Source organism: Oenanthe melanoleuca, chromosome 14 (genome assembly GCF_029582105.1).
Source record: "Oenanthe melanoleuca isolate GR-GAL-2019-014 chromosome 14, OMel1.0, whole genome shotgun sequence".
Classification (NCBI taxonomy): Eukaryota; Metazoa; Chordata; class Aves; order Passeriformes; family Muscicapidae; genus Oenanthe; species Oenanthe melanoleuca.
In genome coordinates this window covers 1,149,093-1,170,679 of record NC_079348.1, presented here as the reverse complement: position 1 = coordinate 1,170,679, position 21,587 = coordinate 1,149,093, and the positions used below count along the sequence as shown (strand labels likewise).

General features: G+C 44.0%; 1 protein-coding gene across 4 annotated transcripts in view; it reads right to left on the bottom strand.

The window, feature by feature from the left end:
• XYLT1 (xylosyltransferase 1) overlaps positions 1 to 21,587 on the bottom strand; it is a 159,800-nt gene that overhangs the window by 42,855 nt on the left and 95,358 nt on the right. For all 4 annotated transcript variants that reach the window (XM_056503406.1, XM_056503405.1, XM_056503404.1 and 1 more), the window contains 2 exons: positions 18,263 to 18,435; positions 17,429 to 17,631 (listed from right to left, as the gene is read on the bottom strand). In XM_056503406.1, the coding sequence (XP_056359381.1) occupies positions 17,429 to 17,631; positions 18,263 to 18,435 (376 nt within the window). The remainder of the gene's footprint in view (positions 1 to 17,428; positions 17,632 to 18,262; positions 18,436 to 21,587) is intronic.

The following is a 21,587-nucleotide window of genomic DNA, read 5'->3' as shown; positions in this document are numbered from 1 at the left end:
TCCTTATCAACCCTTGGCAGGAATTTTAAGCACTGTAAGAGAGTCTGTGTGAAGTAACTCACTCAACACTTTTAAAGTATGAAAATGCAGCTGCAAGATGCACTGATAGTTCCATTTTACATGCTTTGCTAGATATTTCCTAGGGAGTTTGGTTCAGTATCTGTTGGCATTTTATTTGTTTTCATTGTGTAATAGAGAACAGGCCAAGGTTGGAATGCATAACGCAAGAGAATTTTGATGTCAAAAAGGCAACATAATCAACAGGAACAAAAGAATTTAGAAGGTTAATTCCAATTAGTATGACAGGCAATCTGACACCAGCATTTTCAAAATTTCAGCTGATATGTCCAAGAATGTATTTACACTTGACAGCTTTTGTGGTCTATTATTTCTTTAACAATGGAGCAAAAATGTTCTCTATTTATCTAGGTAAGCATATTTAGGAAAACTGAATAAATCACATTAAAAAGATCTTAATCTCCTGAATTGCATTCAAACCCACAACCTTATGGATACAATACCATTTAAGCAATGGTCTGTGATGAAGCTGGTGGCAGAAAGACTCAAGATAAAAGAGCTGTCAATAGTACAGTATTGTGAGAACATTTCATTATTGTAAGAACACCAAGTTAAACCTGAATGTGTTTAACTGTACAAAATGTGTTTAACTTCTGGGGTCAGGCTGCAACAACCTGGAAATATTAACAGCCAAGTAAACTATTTCCATAATCTCATTAATTTTATCTAGACCAAATGAGTATCTGTCAATCCCCTACCCTGACAGGGCCCTGGGACTCCTCCTGCCCCCTCTGGGCTGCAACACCTCCCAGGGTCAGACTCTGCATCTCAATTTGGCAAACTCAGAAACTGCTTTCTGTGCAGTAAGCTGTGCAGATTTTCACATTTGCTGCTCCAGTGACTCTCCATCTTCCTGGGATGAATAGGCATTTAGTGAATTTACTTAGCAATGCTTCCACATGAAGTGGTTTCAATGGCTGACATCTTGGGGTGAGTTCCCAGGCAAGAGCTGGCTTGCAAAGATGATCTTTAGAAATATAATCAGGTTTGGAAGTGCTTGAGCTTTAATTTCCTTACAGGATAAAAATCAAATCAACCAAAGTAACAATCCACCCCACTCAATAAAACATCATCCCTTCTAGATTGCTCACCAACCTGTATTTTGTTATTCTGCAGTGCTCTACCAAACTTGGGGCTGCCATACAAACTTCTCATTGCTTCTCAGTTTTTAGGTAATTCTTATAAATGTCCAAATGATGCTTAGCTCTCAAAGCAATCAATAATTGACATTTTCCCTCTTCTTGAAAACATTGGTGTTATCTTGGTCTTACTTTGAATATTTTTACTTTTTTGTTTTAAAGAGCTCATACAGAGTTTTACTCTCTCTGAATTAATATGCTTCTTTTCATGTGCTGACAACATGGAACTACAACACCATAGTTCCATTTGGTAAAACTTTCCAGTTAATTGACATTTAGATTGATGCAGTCAACCAATTCCATGCTCAGCATGGCAGCACACTGAATTTCTATCAAGCTTTCATTCAAAGTTCTCCTTCTGGCCCCAAATCATGAGGATGCTGCACATCACCTCTGACTTATTCCACCAGAAGACACGAAGAAGAAAATCAAAGATATTGAACATGCCATAGATGTTAATGCATTTGTTAAAATCCTCCTCACCTTTCAGAAAACTTTGCCTTCAGGGGCAGATTTCCTAAATGCCTCTGGCACAGAGGCTGCCACACTTCTTCAGCACAGCAGCAGCAGGGTCTCTGCCCCAGCAGTGCCTCTGCACACAGACTGGAGACATGGGCTCACTTTTAAGGCAATCAAAAGCTGAGATTTTCAGCTGAAGACATCACTGGGAGCAACAGCAACTCCACACTGCCAAATGAAGTCCTGCTGTAGCTCCACAAATTTCAGGGATTCACTGAGCATAAATTTGGCACAAAATCTTTAACTAACTATCATGGTAAAACAGAAAGTAACAAGTGCAATACAGCCTTCCTAAGAAGGAAATAAAGTCATGGGGAGAAGGAGGGCAGTTCATGCTACTGATTAAAAATACACTAATATTATATATCACATTCCTATCAGTTTCCTCAGTGTGCAACACAGCATGAATACAGATTGAGGAAAAAGTCCTTCTGCAGTTGGTGCCTGAGGCTGGACCTGATGGATGCATCCACACAGCTCCCACTTCTATTTCCTTTTGCTGTTAAAGTCACTTGGAGGGCAAGGCAGCAGGGAGAGGGATTAGTCAGCTGGTGACCTGTATCACTGGCAGGGAGGAGGATGGTGTGAGGGGAGAGAGACTGAGAGAAAATGGGCATTTTCAGGTGTGCAGCACACAGGGAGAAATGCAAATCTCAAATCTAAAAAAAATCTCAAATCTCAAACCTAACCCTGCAGTGAACTGCAGGAGTGGAGAAAGGTGTGTGGGGGAATGCCACCAGAAGATGACAAGTGAAGAAGAGTGATGGGAAACAAGGCATGTTTGAGTTCCCTGATGCACACCTGGTGCTCTGCCAGCTGCCCCAGAGCCTTGCTGGGTCACTCAGTGGGGTCCTGCAGCAGGGACAGGGGCACTGTGAGCTGGCATCAGCAAAGCTCAGCCTAGCCAGGCTGGGCTCAAGGATGGCAGCACCCAGCTGAGCAGGCTCTGGGCTGAGCACTCTGAGCTGGGATGTGGCTGAGCCATGGGCTGGGATCTGCTTGGTTAGCTCAGGATTAGAGCTACAGGTCTAAGGGAGAGGAAAAGGTGAGCCCTACATCCAGAAGGAAATTCAGAAGATATTGCCAAAGCAAAGCAAAGTCTGAAACCTGTGTTTCCTCATGAGGTGTCCCAGGTGTGAGCAGGCAAAGCAGCACTCAGTGAGCACATGCTGAGCAGGGAATAAAGCAGCACAGGCTGTACACTGGGACTGAAATGAGACACTGGGAGAGAAGCACTGAGTGTGTTTGTGCTGTCTGAACACACTGGAGATCCTGCACACAGCCACAGGCAGGGCTCCTGCTGGCTCCAGGCAAACCCTCCAACCCCAGTGACTAATCCAACCAAGAGCAGAGATGCCCTCAGCCTGCATCTGGGAAAACAGATTAGGAAAGCCTCTGGAGAATATGAGAAAAGGAAAACATGAGATTGTTACTTCTGGGATATAGTGATGACATAAAAATGTTCTGATTCAGCAAGGTACACATGGGAAACTTGAAGGATGTAGGGAATAGCAGCCCCTTCAATGGGATTATTAATATGTCAGAACCTATACAAGTTCAAAAATATTTGGCTAAGTTAGATCAAAAGTTCAGAAGCTTTTGGCAGCACAAGGTATGGAAACAAGGTGGTTTGATTCTGTGCAGGAATCAGATGAAGGAATGAGATCTGCTCTGAGTTTATTAATTATTCATCTTGATTAAATATCTATCTAATGACAAGCAGCTGAACAGGCAAAAAATGAAACACAAAGGCAAAAATGTTTGGGAGAACAGGGCAAGGAGGATAATGTGGTTTGAAACAGCAGAGAAGGGCCTCTGGAGCAGGGATGATGAAGGCAAACATAAGTCAGAAATAAGTCCAGACTGTTATAAATTCTCCCAGAACCCAAAGCTTTGGTATTTCCAGCTGCAGCCCCTGACTCATGGCCACAGTTTCCTTTCCCAGGACTCCTGTGACTGTGTGAAGGCACAGCCCTACAGAGCCCAGCCCTACAGAGCCCAGCTCTTTGCCAAGAAACTCTTTCCACAAGCTTGCCAGAGAAGGAAAAGACTGCAGAGACAAAACCTGGAATTATGGGGCAAACTCACCTGTTCAGAGTTAAGCATGATATTAATGGTTAATATGGCTAAACATGGTTAGACATGTGCACATAAGAGCCTGAAAGTGGAAGAACTGAATGCCTTAAATTCTGCTTTCCTTTCAAGAAAGTCTGACAATGATACTCAAGCTCACTGATTTCTGTAAGTTATTAATTTATTAACCCAGATTGCAGAGTGTTAGGGCATTGCCATCCCTGTGGCAGGAGACAGACAGAGAAGGGTTTTTTGCCAATTGCTGCACACACCTGCACAGCACCCAGAGCATCTTCCCACTCCAGAAAGGGATCCTGACCTGCTCTGGTCCCTCACCAGGGCATCAAAAGGATGCAACAGACAATGATTCAACAGGAAAAAGCAAAAACCTACAAAACCTCCTCCTGGAACACTTACAGCAGGATGATCAACCACACAAATACAGCATGAGATGAATCCAGGGCTCAGCTTTCAGAGCCTGGAGGGGCAGCCTGACCCTCTCACTGGTGCTCCTGCCTCTCCAAAGGCAGCTGGGTGCAAGGGGAGGCTCAGCAGAGCCTGACCCAGGCTGAAGCAAGAAAAAAACCCCAACAAGTCTGCCATCTAAAAATGCAAAGACAGGGGAAGGCTGTACTGAGCCTTTGCTGTCCATCACAGAACAAAGATTGGCATGGCAGGCCTTTCCCAGCAAAGCAGTTCCTGTAACAGCAGCCATTCACAAAACAAACCAAACTGAGAGCAGCAGATTCCATTTCAGAGGCCAACTGCACAGGGAGGCTCTGGGTGACAGCTAATACCTCTGTTTTACAACTCTGCTGCTTTAAATGGCTTGTTTTGTCTTTCAAGTCAGCTTTGAGGGAGGAACAAGATAATGGAAGCAAACTATTGCCTCAGCTCAGCTGCTGGAGCAGCAGGGCTGGGAATTCACACCTGTGCATTTCAGGGTCAGCTCTCTGCACTGGGTGCTGCAGGCACTGAGCACACCCAGGGATGCAGCCTGGCAGAGCCATGGGATGCTCAGCACATTCTGTCAGCAATGCAGTCATCCTGGCTGTGCTTCCAGTCACTGCTTCCCTTTCAACCATTGCCTGACTCCTGTGGAAAAGAAGAGAACTCACATAGTCAGAAAAGAGGGGAAGTCTTTTTTGGATGTCACTGCTGAATAAAGCTCTTCCCAGTGAGAGTGCATAAATGCCTGGGTACAAAGGAGATGTGCTGAGAGAAATAGAATATATAGAATATCCTGCACTGTCTGCTTCCTGAGCCACTCCACAACTTATTTTCTAGAAATTCAGATGGCATTTATAAAATAAATAAATAAGCCCACTGCTGAGAAGCAGCAGCACATGCTTAAATGAAAATCCTAAAGAGACCATATAAGAGAATTCCACCAAGGATTAATGAACAAATGTGATTAAAACTATCTACAGCTCTGGACTGCTGCCAAAACGCTGCCAGCAGTGTTTGATATGTAAATGCTTAAAACATTTGCTGTGTGTACTGCTGCTGATGCAAAGCCTCTATAGAGAGTTTCTCCATCTAATTAGAGATATTGGTTTAGCAAACTTTGAAGTCTATAAAACCCTCAATGTCTCATTATTCTTTTAAAATAGAATATTCATTTGTTTGGAATGTTTTCCAGCTATATCCCATGAAACCCTGAAAGGCCCTTGGCTAATGAAGAACTCCAGCCCCATATCAGCTGATAAACCCTACAGCTTTTATGATAATAAAATTCTCACCACGTGCACTCATTAAAACTTTGTAATGTCGCTTTTAACTTTCTTAAAATATTCACTGGGAAAAAAAGTCAATGACTCAATTTCCAATTATTTCATAGCACAATTTCAACACGAGCATTTGAAATCTCCAGGACCTTATCAAACACACCACAGAATGTGTCCCTGATCTGCCCTGAGCAGTGAGTGCTGAGCTGCAGCACACTTGGAGCTCTCCCAAAATGATGCAACTTTCACACTTTAGGACTTTTTACTGTCATAAACTACTTTATGGTCAGGGCCCAGAAGCAGAATGAGCAAGGATTACACACTGTCCTTAAACTCATCTTCCATCTCTTAGGTGCACAAGTACATTTACTAAGGAGACTTTTCCAGGTATAACTCAGATTGTCCACCTCCACCACAGACATGCCACCAACTCACCAGTGCTTTGAGATCTAACTCACTGCTCTTTATTTTTACCTTTGAATGGATCCTAGGAATTAATCTCTCTGTGACAATGACATTTTCTCAGCATCCCTGCTGCTGCAGTAAAAACTAAATAAGAAAAACACAACCCTGTAATGCCACACTACATGCAGCTCTTTTTCTCTGACTTTAAAGCCACTATAAATTGCAAGTTACTATATTTTAGAATAAAAATAATGTATGAAATACATTCCTTTCATAAATCTAATTGTATGCAATTGCTAAGTCTAGATTATTTATATGCTTAACAACAACAAATGCACTGAAAAATACTTCAATAACAAAAGCTTCTGAAGCACCTTCCAAATGTGCAGCTGTGTAAGACCTGAAAATAATCAGAGAAAATCAGCTACAAGCAGGATGACTTATCCTTAAATAACCTGATTTTGATGCAGGCAGCTCAGCCTTTCCTACCCAGATAAAAACTGAGATTTTGGACACCAAGGGACCTTCTTCCCACTGGATTCCAGAGGAAAGCCAGACCTTTCCACATCATCCCTGGAGCTTCAGAGGAAACTGCACCTTCTCCAGGAGCACTGCTGCAGCTGAACCACATCTGCCCCTGCAGGAGGATGCAGCCACCATTGAATGGGACTGTGCCAACACCCTGACTGACTGACGGGTGTCAGCTTGGATTCTGACTCTGGCAGGGCTGGGATTGTTCTGTGTAATACTGCATTTCTATTTTAATTTTCCTAGTAAAGAACTGTTATTCCTAATTCCCATATCTTTGCCTGAGAGCCCCTTAATTTCAAAATTACAATAATAATTTGGAGGAAGGAAGTTTCCATTCTCCATTTCAAAGAGAAGCTCCTGCCTTTACTGGCAGACACCTGTCCTTCACACCAGGACAGAAGATGTCTCACTCTGGCCCATGGAGGGTCTGTGTAGGGACTCAGGTGCTGCTGGAAGCCAGACCAGGATCCCTGCAGTGATTGTCCTGGTCCAGATTTCCTCTCCACACCACGGGGCAGAACTCAAGCCAGCAGCAGTCACTGCTCTGGGTCAAGCTGAATTCTTCCCCAGTTAATGGCACACAGCAGTTCAGGTGAGCTGCCCACACTGGGAAGAACTTCTGGAACTTGTTCCATGCAGGCAGATGGGCTCACACCAAGCACAGTGAGGCTGATCTTCCCCTTGGTCACTTCAGCTGACCTTCCCCTGAGAGCTGCCACTGACCCTTCAGTGGGAGGATGCAGCTCCACAAAGGGTTAAGGCAGGCAGGATTTTCTTATCTCTCAAAAACATCTGAGTCCACTTAATATCTGCTGGAAAGTATCTGAAGAAAGGGAGTGCTGAGATACTTGACAAACCAGCTGCTAATACCCAAGGATATTTAATTATTAAAACTAAACATGATATAATTTTAGCTTTATAAAAGCACTGGGATTTTATTTAGTACAGAATGATGCTCCCTGCTTTGTATTTTTCCAGTGTTTGTCTGCTGCTGCATATTCATGTAGAACCTCATCTGCCTACACGATACATCCCATTTTGATGAAAACAATAATCACTGATTAAATAAGCAAGTGGAGTGAGCTTCAGAAATGATCAAGTTCATTACTCAAATTAGTGAGACTTTTTGTATAAAAAGAAAAAAAATCTAGATATTGGGCTGAATAGGAGCTTTTTGTTTGTTTATACAGTGTATATTTTACATGGCATAGTTTATATCCAGCAGCTTTTTTCACCATCTCTAAAATTAAATTATCAAGAGTTTTGTGCAGAAAGAGAAGAAATTAAAATTAAATATGAGCACAGATTTAAAGCAACCATTCCCTTCATTCAATTCATACATTCCTGCATCAATCTGAAATTTTATTTGTACAAGTCAATAAGAAAAATGACTTGCTAATTGTTGAAAAGTGGTTTGATAGCTGTTGAGCAATTATAATTAAAAATGCTCACTTTCTTCCAAGAAAGTGGAAAGAAAGAAACTCTCTTCACCCTGCTTCCCATCCCAGAGCTCTGCCTGGTGGGGTGTGCCAGTCTGGGGGTGCAGAGACCCTGCAGCATCCCCAGTGCCAGCCTGGGCCTGCTCACCCAGGGATGGATCTGTTCAGCAGCTCCAGCTTGATTCCAGGTCCCTCACTGTGAGCTGTGTGCTCCTCCCTCAGACCCAGGAGAAACCTCTGCTCCTCTGCATGCAGCTGTTAGGTGCCACTTTCCCAGTTTTAACGTTAAATTTTGGTAATTTCTCAGTTCTGAAACGTAACTTGCTGCCTCTGACTGTGCTGATGGTGACTCGCCCTGACACCCTCACCCCAGGAACCAGAGCCATTCCCACCCTGCCCAGGACATCCCAAAGCCAGCAGAGCCCAAGGACAGCTCAGGCAGGGCTCAGAACACCCTCCCTGCTCTGTCCCTGCTGAAGGACTCTGCCACAGCCCCTCTGCACAGCCACCCTGCCAAACCCAGCCCAGGACATCCCAAATCCAGCCCAGCCACACTGCCAAACCCAGCCCAGGACATCCCAAACCCAGCCCAGCCACACACCCAAATCCAGCTCAGCATCCTCTCCAAAAATCTCAGACACTCTCCCTCTGCCACAGCCCCTCTGCACAGCCACACTCCCAAACCCAGCCCAGCCACACTCCCAAACCCAGCCCAGCCACACTCCCAAACCCAGCCCAGCATCCTCCCAAACCCAGCCCAGCATCCTCCCAAACCCAGCCCAGCATCCTCCCAAACCCAGCCCAGCATCCTCCCAAATCCAGCCCAGAATTCTCCCAAATCCAGCCCAGCCACACTCCCAAACCCAGCCCAGCCACACTCCCAAACCCAGCCCAGCATCCTCCCAAACCCAGCCCAGCATCCTCCCAAATCGATCCCAGCCACACTCCCAAACCCAGCCCAGCCACACTCCCAAACCCAGCTCAGCATCCTCCCAAACCCAGCCCAGCCACACTCCCAAACCCAGCTCAGCATCCTCCCAAACCCAGCCCAGCATCCTCCCAAACCCAGCCCAGCATCCTCCCAAACCCAGCCCAGCCACACTCCCAAACCCAGCCCAGCATCCTCCCAAATCCAGCCCATCCCAAATCCAGCCCAGAATTCTCCCAAATCCAGCCACATCCTCCCCAAAGCTCCCAGGCACTCTCCCTCTGCCACAGCAGCCACCCAGTGTCAATATTGGAGCAGAAAGTTCCCATCCAGGCTGGGGAGCAGAAGGAGCTGAGCCCACCCTCCTCCTGCTGGGACAGGGAGCAGGGAAGCTCTAAAAGGGCACAAGGTACAAAGCTCAGCACTTCTGGGTCTGGTTAATTTGCAGTGGAATCTTGGACAAAAGCTCTGTGTGACATTGCCCTGAGAGCAGCTGGCTCTGATGCAGTGGGAAGGATGGGTCAAGGAACATCTTCCCTCATCTCTCACTTTCTAGGGAAAAGACCTGATGGGACACAGACTCTCCAGTGAGCAGCTCCATCTCTAACTGATGGATGGCCAGGGGACAGTGCTGGGGCTCTCTGTGCCAGGGCTCTTCACCCCCCAGCTGCTGAGGCACTTCCACAACTCCTTTAAAAATAAAGTGAATTCTTACCAACCAGGCCCTTCCTGAAGCTCCTCCTGGGCCTGCCACTCCCTTTGATTCCTGAATCAACCTGTCCCAGTGCATCAGTGCAAAGGCAAAACAGGGAAAACGGGGTCAGGCTAATGGGATTTAACATTAATTCTGCACCAAGCCTGAAAAGATGGAAGAACAGAGCCTGGGGGGTGAAAGGGATAATGAACTGAGAGCTGATGGAAAGGAACTTAATTGGTTTTAAAAACAAAAGGTCACATTTTGTTACCTTTATTGGGGTTGAGCAATGACCTTACTTTGACAATTTGTGCCACCTGATGACTCTTGGTTGGGACTGTTCTGGAGTAAGTCAGTGAGGAATTCAGAGCTGGGATATTCAGAGCAGAGGATGTTTGCAATGGGAATGCACAGATCACTAACTGGTGTAACTAAAATCCACTAACTGGTGTAACTGGGGCTGCTGAGAAAACACCTGGCAGGGTGGGGGGCTGATTCCTGCTCACTGCTGTGCCCAGTGAGCTGCAAGCAATAGTCTTATTCCACCAGAAGAGAACCAGGGGGTCACTTCAGCTGGAGAAAGGACTCTGGAAAAGGCATGTAAGTTCAGCTAGGATCTGTCCCCAGTGAACTCCTGGCACTGGCTGGGACATGGAGCCTTTTCCTGGCTGCCTCTCCCCTCCTGCAGTGGCTCACAGATGAGTCTCCAGGCCCTTTGTGATGACACCCAGCACTGGTACCTCATGACACCCCACATGCACCAGTTTCCCACAGAGAAGAAAGGTCAGGGTGTTTTAGCCTTCAGCTGTAGCTCTGCAGCTGCACCTGCAACATGACCTGAGCCCCATGGAACAGCTTCAGAGCACTGTGCAAAGCTCCTCATATTTAATTATTTAAGTTAAAGAAGTGCCCAGCTGCACAAAGCTTTAGCAATGACACTGACCCTCAAGAGAGCAAGCAGAGCCACAGTCCCTGCAAGCTTTGGATGGAAATCATCACCTTGCACCTGTCTGGCACAGTGCATCCCATCATGTGAACACAATAATCTGAGCCCCTGCCAAAACACCTGAGGCTGCCTCAGTCAAAGCCTTAAGGTGACACAAACAGCCAGCTTGGATTTATAGACCTTTTAGTCTTCAGCTGTCCCAAGAATGCACTGGTGCTGCTAGAAGCAAACTTTTAAACCAAGATAAACTCTGCATTTGGAAAAGACTTGGCCCCAGACCAGCTCCTAGCATGGCAAAGTGCAATTATCCTGATGGAAGCTTAGGGCTGCCTGTGCCCACAGCTGGTCCATCAAGTAATGCTGAATGATGGATAGAATTAAACTGCTGCAGCAGGGTGGATGTGCTGCAATGAACATTTAGGGCCTCATCCCCTCCCATCAGCCTGCAGCTACAGATGGGAAATCACACACAGCCAGAGGCATCCAGCACTGCTGCTCACACAGAGAGATGAGAGGTGTCATGCAAATCTCTGTGCAGGGTGAGCAGAAAATGAGTATTCCACTGTGATAAGGTGCAGCTGTAAAAGTCAGCTAGTCCCTAATTCCACCTGGATTGCACAGCAAAATGTAGGTCTGGGATTTCTGCACTACCAGGTCAAAGCTTCCACAGAATCTCAACATACAAAGTTTTGACCAGTTAGCAATATCAGGGCTATCAAGAAAAAAAAAAAAAAAAAGATTTATGCGAAGAGACACATTCTGCATTCACCCCTGAAGATGAAAACCACACATAGAGAAGCCCTGCTCTCCTGTGAGCCAGCCAAGCTCTGCAGCACTGCACAGGCTCACAGACCTGGGAGAGCTCAAAGATCTTCTACATCAAATAACATTCAACTCCTATTTTTTAGCCCTATTTTTAAGGGAAAAAATTTATTCATCTCTTCTCCTTCCTATTTCTATATCCCCACTAAAAGACTGAATCAGAACAACATTTTGGCTCACCCTTTAATGGCCTTTCAGAGTGACTTGGGAAAGGTGTAACAGCACATGTTGTGTTATCTTCACTTTGAACTGCCACCAGATATTATTTTGCAGCTGTTTTATTGTAAGTAGCATCCTGAAATCTAAATAAAAGAGTGTCTTAATGGCAATTTCAGCAGATTTTTAATTTCCTGAGAGGATTCAGCAGGACCACGAAGGGAGAGCACGTTTAGAATGCAATGCCATAATAGGAATGTTTCCCTCGTTCAAGCACTTCTAGCTTTTGGAATTTGATAATGATTTCACTGAACTTTCTAAAAAAAACCTGACAAAACTGAGTTGAAGAGACATTAAAGTTTCTGCTCACAAACCCCAGGTAAAAACCACAAGCACCTGTTTCTCTGCAGCTTCTGTTATCCACACCAGACTTAAAACAAAAGTCACTTGGAGCAAAGTTGTGGGAGAAAGTCACACCTGGATTTCCCTGACAATGAATGTCCCACTCCAGCTCAAACTCCACTGAGGCTTCTTGCCCAGGAATGCAGTGAGCAGCTAAATAAATGCCTGGGAAAGGCTTGCCAGCATGGGGCAGCTGGTGGGGGGTTCTTCTAACCATGGTTTAAAGTACAAAAACCATTCTGCACAAAGGACTCTCCCCTTGGCTTGGTCACCCCACACTCTTTGTCCACAAAGACAAGTTGTCAGTAAAAACAGGTTTTGTGAATATCCCTGGAGTTGTGGAGGAGAAACAGAGAGCTGGGCAGATCCCCCATGCTGCTCATGCTTCCCTCTGCCCCAACACACTGGTTACCCTCACAGAAATGCTATTCCAGGCACTTCTGCAGCATCCTGCTGGCAAAGGATGGAAATGTAGCCTAGGAAATATTTGTGCTGTTATTGTTTATAGATCAGGCTGAATGGTGGATGAATCCAGTGCAGACTCACATTTAACTCTTTTTTAGGAGACAGACTTTTTTCTCAGTCATAAATAAGTAAAAAATAAATTACATCCAGAAAGCAAATGGCAAACAGATGAAAACCCTTTGGCTCTTGCTCGAGGACCTCCCTGTGAGCAGCCCCTACAAGCTGCAGATGCCAATTCCCCAAAGCAAAAGCTGCTTTATATCCTAAAACCCAGGAGGGGAGGGCAGAAGGAATAACCTCAGCTGCTGTGGCTGCACAGAGAAAGGGTGGGCCTCCCATCACTAATGTTTGCCAGCTTGAAGAAAACATTATGTTAACATTAGATAAATAAAAATTTTGAGCCACAATCATTTCCACATTTTATCCCACCCATTTGTGCATGACCATGCACAAAACCACTGCTTTGCCAACCACTGAAAACTTAACAGTAAAACAGAGAAGTGGAACAGAAAATCAAAAAGATAACTTTCAAAATATATATCAATCTCAAGCAAATGTGCTGGCAAAGTGAGGAAAGAAGAGGAGAAAAGGTTATTTGAGGGATTAAAGAAAGAAGCAAAGCTGAAATTCTCAGAGAATGCAGATTTAACAAAAACACTGATAAAGTTCCTTTTGGACAGGAGAAAAGATTCCCTGTGAAGCATTAAGAGTGGATTGACATCTGGCTTGCCAGATAAAGATATTCTGAGCAAACAAAACCACAGACAATGTCAGTGACAATCCTGAGATAAAAACCTCAGGGCTGGCATCTTAACAGATGTTGCAGTGCAGAAGTTCCCTGTGCTGCACTCCCCTCTGGATCAGGGAGCCTGAGCAGGAATTCAGCCCAGGATAACATTCCACAGGGCACTGGAAAGAACTCTGCACTATCTGCCCAGTGCCTGCTACGTTACTCTGGTGGCAAATCCTGCTTTTCAGATCAGCACTGCAAGACTTCCTGTGGGGTGTGTTCAAACCCAGCCCAAAGTCAGCATCCTTTATCCAGGCTGTCATGCTGGCCACCAGTTTATGTAGTGCCAGGAAGGAGATCTCTAGAGGACAGCTCTGAAGTCTGGATCTCAGTGAGACAGAGAATTGATAAATTAAGACAAATTGATGAGAAGTGATACAGAGAGGAAGTGGAACTGCCTTTTGAGCCACTGGCTTTGCCTCATTTCCATTACACAGCTCTCACCAGGCTTTGGGGTTTCTTTGTTCACAGCCATCAGGAGGGCACAACAGGCTCTCAGGCATTTCTCCCAAAGCTGCAGTGCTGTATGTGAAAGCCAAGTGCTTTGTTTCACTTCTAGAGGAGATTTTCCTCTATTCCAATATTGCATTTCAAGCCTGCACATTGCAAAAGCTGAGATGTTGTGCAAGAGCAGCTGGGGAGCTCCAGTCTGGTGCAAACTGTATTCTCTCTTTTTTTTTCTCCCTGTCACCTGCTCCAAAGGTTGTGCCATTCAGGACATGGTACAGAAATCATCCCTGAGGTAGTTTCTCTAGAATTGTAGTCACCCATGCTTTGCAGGGGATGAAACTCAGCCACTGGCAGAAACAATCTCCCAGGTAGTTCAAGCACCTGAAAAATAACTTGAAAAAGTGCTGAAGTTTTTTTTTTTTTTTTCCCCAAAGGTTGAACTTCTTTCTAAAACCTGTTGGTTGTAATTATTTTCACCTAACAGAATGAAAACCTGAAGACCTCTTCCCTGCACTGCCACTCTTGGCAAATATTTAGAAGTCATCATTTAGAAGTCATCACTTTAGTTTTTTATCAACCAATGTTACCTTGACCAACACAGGGAAACACAATGAAGCAAGTGCAGGTCAGTCAATAGTTGCTGGCTCAGTTTTGTTAATTTCTGAGTGTTATTCTGTTTGGTAGAGACAATGTCCATACTGGCACCTGTTTGAAGTCAGATCACCCCATTCCCTCCCTGCAGTGTGTGTTGCTATTTGTATTAGGATACACCTTCCTTCCAAGTGCCAGACCAAAGCTTCTGCTGAGTGTGTCTCATTTAACACACTTGTCTTCACAACACAGGCTTTTATGGAAAGTAGAGCTGCACAACTTTATCCTAAAGTAATGTCAAACAGCAAAACACAAGTAGTTTCACTGGGTTTCATTTAAGTTCCTTTGTTATACTGATTGCCCATAACTGAAAATGTAGTTGTATATGAATTTCTGGTTCCATCAATAAGACTCTTTATTTTTCTTACTATTCTGAAGCACTCCCCAAGTTCTGCTAATAATTTTGCTTGACCTTTATTAAAGACCAGCCATTAGCTGGCAATTAGATTTGGTGATCCCTTTGGTGATTGAGGCTCAGTGATTTACTGTAAATTATAAACAGTTCAAATGTTTCATTATGTTTATTCTTTATACATGCTCTGTGGCCAGGTAAGCACTGACATGACATTCACTGTTAAATGATCTCATTAAACTTCTTAATTTAAGTGGTGCAACACTTCACCTGCCACATTATCCAATGCCACATGACTCCTGCCATGCACATTAAACATTCAGCATGAATAGATGCTCTGCCATAGTTCACCTTGTTGGGAGTGAAATTTCAATCCCTGAACATAAGGGTGACTACTTCCCACTGTTTGTCAGAGACAATAAATAATGCAAGTAGAAACCCATATAAAGGAACAGGCTGAAGACATCAATAGTTTTCCCATAAGGTTTTGAAAGAGTCTCTCAAAAGAAAAGACTTTAAATTATGAAAAAAATACCATTACAACTAAAACAGATAAGGAAAAGGAAGGAAGGTGTTGTTTCTCTTTCATTTCTTTATGAATGCAAAGACTGTGAGAAATGATTTCATGCCAACCCTGCAGGCATGTGGTGTTTTTTATTCACAAGCCCAGAGCAGAAGGAGGGACAGTCACACAACCTCCCAGCTCTGAGCTGCTCGTGCAGGTTTGTCTTCAGCCATTTCATCCCTCCTTTTCCTGCTGAGGATCTCTAACAGAGCTGAATGAATTCAAGTTTGGATAATGCATAATTTTCACTTAGCCAATAAATAACATATTGCCTCGTGGTTAAAGGGAAACACTTTTGCTGGAGGCACCTTTATGCCCAGACTGTTTGCCAGTGGTGTGTGCTGCAGGAAGAAGGAGAAGCACTTGGATTAGAACCTCTGGGCTGGTGCTGGACCCACAGACTCCACACACAAAACATTCAGGCATGAGGAAGAATAATCTGGATTTTTTCTGGCTTGCATATGTTTTATTCTACACATTTTTAATTGTTTTCTTTACAAAATGAATAGTTCTAATATTTTTCTCCCATGCCTTTTTATTTTATGATGGCTAACATCTGCTTCTGGACATCTCTTCTGAAGGATGAAAGGCTCCTGGCAATTCTGCTGTAGTCTGTGAGCAAACCAGACTGCTCCCTGGACAGATTTAGGCTTCATCATATTGTATTAACCCCACATACTGAGCATGGCTTTTATGACTTAGAAGGCTGGATTAGCTTTTATTATCAGAAGAGAAGCAGTAAAGGTTTCAGTATTACAGATGGAATGGCAGATGGAAAGTGAAAGCTTAATATGAAGCAGCTCTGGATAAAAACTATTAATCCACAAAATTCATATGTTCTTATGCAGGGAAACCTAGCAAAACCCACTGCAATATGACTAACCAGAGAGAAGTGTAAAGTGCCCCCAGCCCTTTATCTGACAAATCATGGCATGGGGTCTGAAAGAAAGAAAAGAATCCCTCAAACACCCTATTTATGCTTCCTGGAAAAACAACCAGCTCTCTCTGGATTATGCAGGGAGGCAATGCTTTTCTAAAGATTATAAATAATAATAATTTATAGCATCTCCACCATGAAAATGAAATGGACTCACATATACATATTTGATTGAGAGTGTTTAAATACTGTGATTTCTTAATTCAAATCGCCAATATCAAGGCAGTCTCAGCAATTCTTGTGCTCTAATCTTTCTCCCCAAAATGTGTTGCATTTCACTGAGAGTGCTTAGACAGGGGCACCAGCAATAAAACCTTTGGTCAATCCTCACAAAATCCTTCCTAAGGCATAGCTCAGGGCTTTTGTCACTGTTCATTTCAGTGGCAATTTCTGTCCAAGGAGCAGCTTCAGGAAGGGATTCAAACCTTGAGAGAGATCTTGGAGAAGCCTAACCAGTGGAAGCACATTTCTCTTCCAGGAGAATTAAAACCATGTTGTATCATCCCCCACCAGGAAATCACCCAAGAAAGTCACTTCCCCTTTCATTGATTCATTTTAGCAGAGAGGGAAACAGAAACCACAAGAAGAATTTCATGTTTCCTTCTCCTTAGTAACTCCTACAACTTAAACCTAAAAACAGTTTCAGGACACTTGGGCATTTTTTGGGTGGCATTTTTTGTTGTTGCTGTTGTTGGGTTTTTCTGGTTGTTTTCTTTTTGTTTGGGTTGGGGTTTTTTACAGACTATCTACTTTTGCACAATGTGAGACCTGGGTGATGTAAATCCAGAAAGAATATAATTTCATTTATAATCACAAGCCTCAGCATGTGATGCTGTGTGGAATTCTTAGCCTGGTGCCATCTGAATAAAGATATAATTGACTCCTAGCAATTTATTTGTCACTTCTATAACTATTATCCTCCACGGAAAAAGTACTAAAAAAAAGGAGAGGAGAACCTGAATTCATGCCTTCAACACTTGCTAAGACATCAAATCACAGTGTTAACAGAGCCCTGGGAGGGAGGAATCTCTCCATGCCTGGGATCTGCTTGCTGAGCTCCAGCACTTCTGGCTACTTTCCTCATCCTCTCCTTCAGGTACCCCTTTTTTTGGAAATAAAGACTAACTGGAGCAGCCTCCCAGTGAAAGTCCCCCAGGAAGACACACAGGGCACAGGCAGTGACTGAATCCTTGGCTAAAGTGTGGCTGTCAGACACCAGCTCACCACCAGGAGTTCTCTGCTGTAAACAAAATAAACTGCTCCTTGCAGCACAGCACAGGCACATCACTGCTTATCCCCAAACTTATCCCTTCAGGAACACAACATGTTAACAAAACATTGTCAAAATCCTCACTGTACCTGATTGGGTAGTCAGCAGCACTGAGGTTAATGAAGAAATCCCAGGGCCAGTCGCTCATCTCCATGAGGTCCCTCATGGTCTGCAGGTAGGTGCTGAGCAGGCTGGCTCCTCCCCAGATGGTGGCCATCCTCCAGGAGGTGACTCTCACGTTCGGGTACTGGCTGGCAAACTGCAGCACTTGCCTGTGCAAGTAGTTGGATCGCTTTACAGGAGAGAAGAGTGACACGTTCAAGTTATTCTGTCCAAAATGGTCTCTCCCTGCATTCACTAGAGCCCTACCCTGCTTTTTGACTCACTGGATGCTGCCACTGCTTTGCCCTCACTTACTGTGGCACACAGCCTTCTTCTGCTAAATCTACAGAGAGCCCTGGCTGATATTTTTATTACAACTACAATAATCACTAACCAGTGTGATTAGCTTTATTCACCATTTGTCACCACACATCCCAAAGGGCTTTGTAAAGGAGATGGCTGCCACCACCTCCCTTTTACAGTGTGTCACTTGCCCAAGGCACCTCAGGTCAGCTCCCAATCCACCTCACTCTGCATCAACTTATCAATTACTGCTAACTAAATGTGCAACAGACAGACAAGCAGAGATACTCATTGACATAGAAGGAGAAATGAAGGCTGTTACATAAAGAAGATAACAAGAAAGAAAATTTAAAGGGAAAAAAAAAAAAAAAAAAAAAGAGGCTCCAAACATGTAACAGATGGAGAGACAAAAAGTGACATGCACTTTATGCAGCAGAGGTAAAGGGAAGATGAAGATGACAAGGATGGCTAGACTGACAGATGGTGAGACAGGCAATTTATAACCAGTGATATATTACCTTGTCAACATGAATGTAATAGAAATGGTCTTTATGGTAAATAGCCTTAAACATGCGCTGCAGCTGCCGGGAAGCGCGGCCATGAACTACCAAGACAAAAGCGATCCTGACTGGCTGGGCTGGCAGGAACTCTACGGAGTCCTCATCCCACTGAACATTGGTGTTGGCTTTTCCTGTGCAAAAACAAAACACAGCAGGTCTGAGGGTGTGCAGGGCAGGGCTGCAGAGAGCAGAGCACACCAGGGCCCGGGGGAGCTCGGGGGAGCCAGCCCCATTGTCCCCCCTCTGTGCCCACACTGCCATGCACTGCCATGGACAGGCACCCAGATGTTTGAGTTCTGTCCAGCTCCACCTGAGTACAGACATCTGAACCTTCAGAGGAATCACCTTTGAGCTTGTAACTAGTGCCCAAAGCTGAGGTTCCCCCAGAAGGAAACCCCCTGTTTAGCCAAAGCTGCTCATTCCCATGATCAGCATGGAAGCTGCTGAGGATTACTGACTGATAGCACTGATTTGTAACAGCAGATGTGCTCTGGAACATTTAAATGCAGCTTGCACATCTTCACTTCTACATGGAGGAGTGGGGCTCTTCCAATAACATTTAAAATTCCTGTTCATTTATATTTTAACAGAGTAATTTCAGGTCTGCCTTTTCTAAAGCAAACACCACAGTGTGAGGTTCAGACAGGGTACACTGATAAACTGAAGAGCTGGAGGGACATTTCTAATAAGAATTTTAAAGTACTTTGGTTTTGGTTTGTGTACCCACTCTGCAATTCAAAAGCCAGAACATAATGTAAGAAAAACATCATTTTATCCAAACCCTGACATTCATTCTTCAATGAAACAACACCATTCTTCTGTGCTCCGACCTTGTAAGGACCTTTCTCAACAAAAATGATTTAGAAAGAACCTGAAATTTTAAATATTAGCAAAGAAGAAAAGTACCTCCAAGCCAAAAAAACCTCCTCCTGCCCAAATTTTCCTCTTGCAAATTGTAGCTTTACTCTTTTTAAAATTAAAGGAACAGTGTTGTCTTAAAAGCTCTTGATGTGTGTCCCCGCTGCCAGAGGCACAATTTCCAAATTCCTAAGATCTCAGCTGTTACCTGTTCCTGCACTTAGTGTGGGTTTTATTATTATTATTTATTATTATTTTGTGATGCCCCTTTCTCCTCCCACCAGCTCAGGAGCCCTGCAGACAGTGGAGACACCTGCTCTGGGTTGTAGGACAAACTGGAGGCTGTTCCTGGGCTCAGTGTTCAGACAGCCTGAGTGCAGCTACAAAGCACCTTCCAAAACATCTCCCACAGAGATTATTTATTTATTATTTATTAATAAAACATGTCATGTCTGTCTGATTTGATACAAGGAGCATGAAAGAAGACATTTGCCAAGTGTGAAGTGAGAGTAAGAGAGAGGACAAGACACTTTTCCCCAGGTTTTTGAAACTGGAAACATATGCTGGTAAAAGTAAACAATACTAAAAGCTTTCTTTTTTTTCCAAATGTAATAATTACAAAATAAAGGCTGGATACAGAACAAAGACCTTTGCCTAATCCCTTCTGGGCATCTCCTCCTTGTTCAAGGCAGTAGTATAAACTTGGGAAAAACAGACCAACTGCATGTTTGCAGAGCACTGTTTAGGTGATCAAACAATTCAATCCCCTTAATTGCACTGAAATTCCCTTGAGTAACTGAAACACTCTTTTTAGAGATCCTGTGCAATGGGAGCAGCACATCCCAGACTAAGAGGAATATTAAAATATTAGAAAAAAAGCCTGAATTGAATTTCTTCCATATTTTCCAGTTTGTTTATATGGCCATTAGCCTATGCCCAGTTCTGCTTCTCCTGTGCAGCTGATGAGCTTCACCATGCACGTGCTTAGGGTTTCTGCAGAGTGACAGGGACAAAAAGGGACTGTGAGAGAAAGAAAATGTGCTTGCAAAGAGAACTGACAGGGGAATGAAGGGCAATTGCAATTGCAAAAACAAGCCATTTTTCTTTTAAACTGCTTTTATTTCAAGCTGATGATGTCCCATCAAGGGACTCAAATATTGTTAGTGGTTTTCATTACATTTTTGGATACCTCTCTTCTGAAATCACTGGCTTTCTGCAATGATATGCAGAAGGTGAGAGGAATTCAAAATAGTCATATTGTGGGTCTTTTATTTTAACCTAACTTGCTTTCAATACCTACACTATCATTTATCTAGTAATTACTGAGAACAAAATCCTCTCAAATTTTCACCTGAAATGCCACCTCACTGCATCAGTTCTCTAATAAATTCCTGCAGTGACATATTTTGTTCTCTGCTGTTTTCCTTCTCTAACCTTTTTTTCTTCCTGTGCTTGTTCCTCCCTTCTCTTTTAGGTTTAGAGTTTTATACTGGCATTTACCACCTGCATCCTATTATGGCTTTTTTAATACAATCCTATTCTTGGCTGCCTGCAGTTTCACAAAGGAAGAATGTTGCACTTTTTCCATCTGTCAGACTATGTGCTACTTTGCTCCATCCTGCAACTTCTCTGGTTTTAGCTTAGCACCCTCTCTTTTGCAGACTGCTTCACTGATAAAGAACCAGCCTGGTTTGCAAAGAAGATGAAATTGGCAGGAAACATTTAGGTGAGGATCTGCTCAGTGGAAATTGCAGTAGGACTTGAGATCTGTATGAGCAATGTCAAGCCCTGAATAGCTCCAGCCACTTCATTTCTCTAAAACTCGAGCAGACCAAAGCCCAGCACATCATATTGATGATCATATTGATGAAGTGCCCCAGGCAGGAGCACATCCCCTTCAGGCTGCTGGGACAGGATACACTGAAAATGCATCAGATGGTTTCACTCAACATCCTACCATTCCCTAGAGATAAAAATCTGAAAGTGTTTTAAGGAGGCACTTGGCTTTGACAGCTGCTTCAGCACATCACTCACTGCATTCTGCCCAGGCACTGAACTCCATCCAGATGCTGATTCCAGCTGCTCCCTCATCACCTCAGCCCTGCACAAAGCACTGCCAGTATCACCTTCCCAGAGGATCCATGGGCAGCTCCTCTGCCCTGTCCCAGCCTTCACCACAGCTGTCCCCTCCCAACATTCCACTGTGCCTTTCCACCAAAACTGACACACAGGAGAATTCCCATCTCCTGCACAGCTCACCTGTGGCAGTCTCAGCACTCCATCTCACCTAGAAATCTGCTCTCACTGTGGGTATTGCCTGTTGAATGAAGTTTCCCACATGCTTAGGGAATTCCCTTTTTCTGGGATGATTACACAAATCAGTGCTTTACAAACCTTTATAAAAACCCAACCGTGTTAATACAAA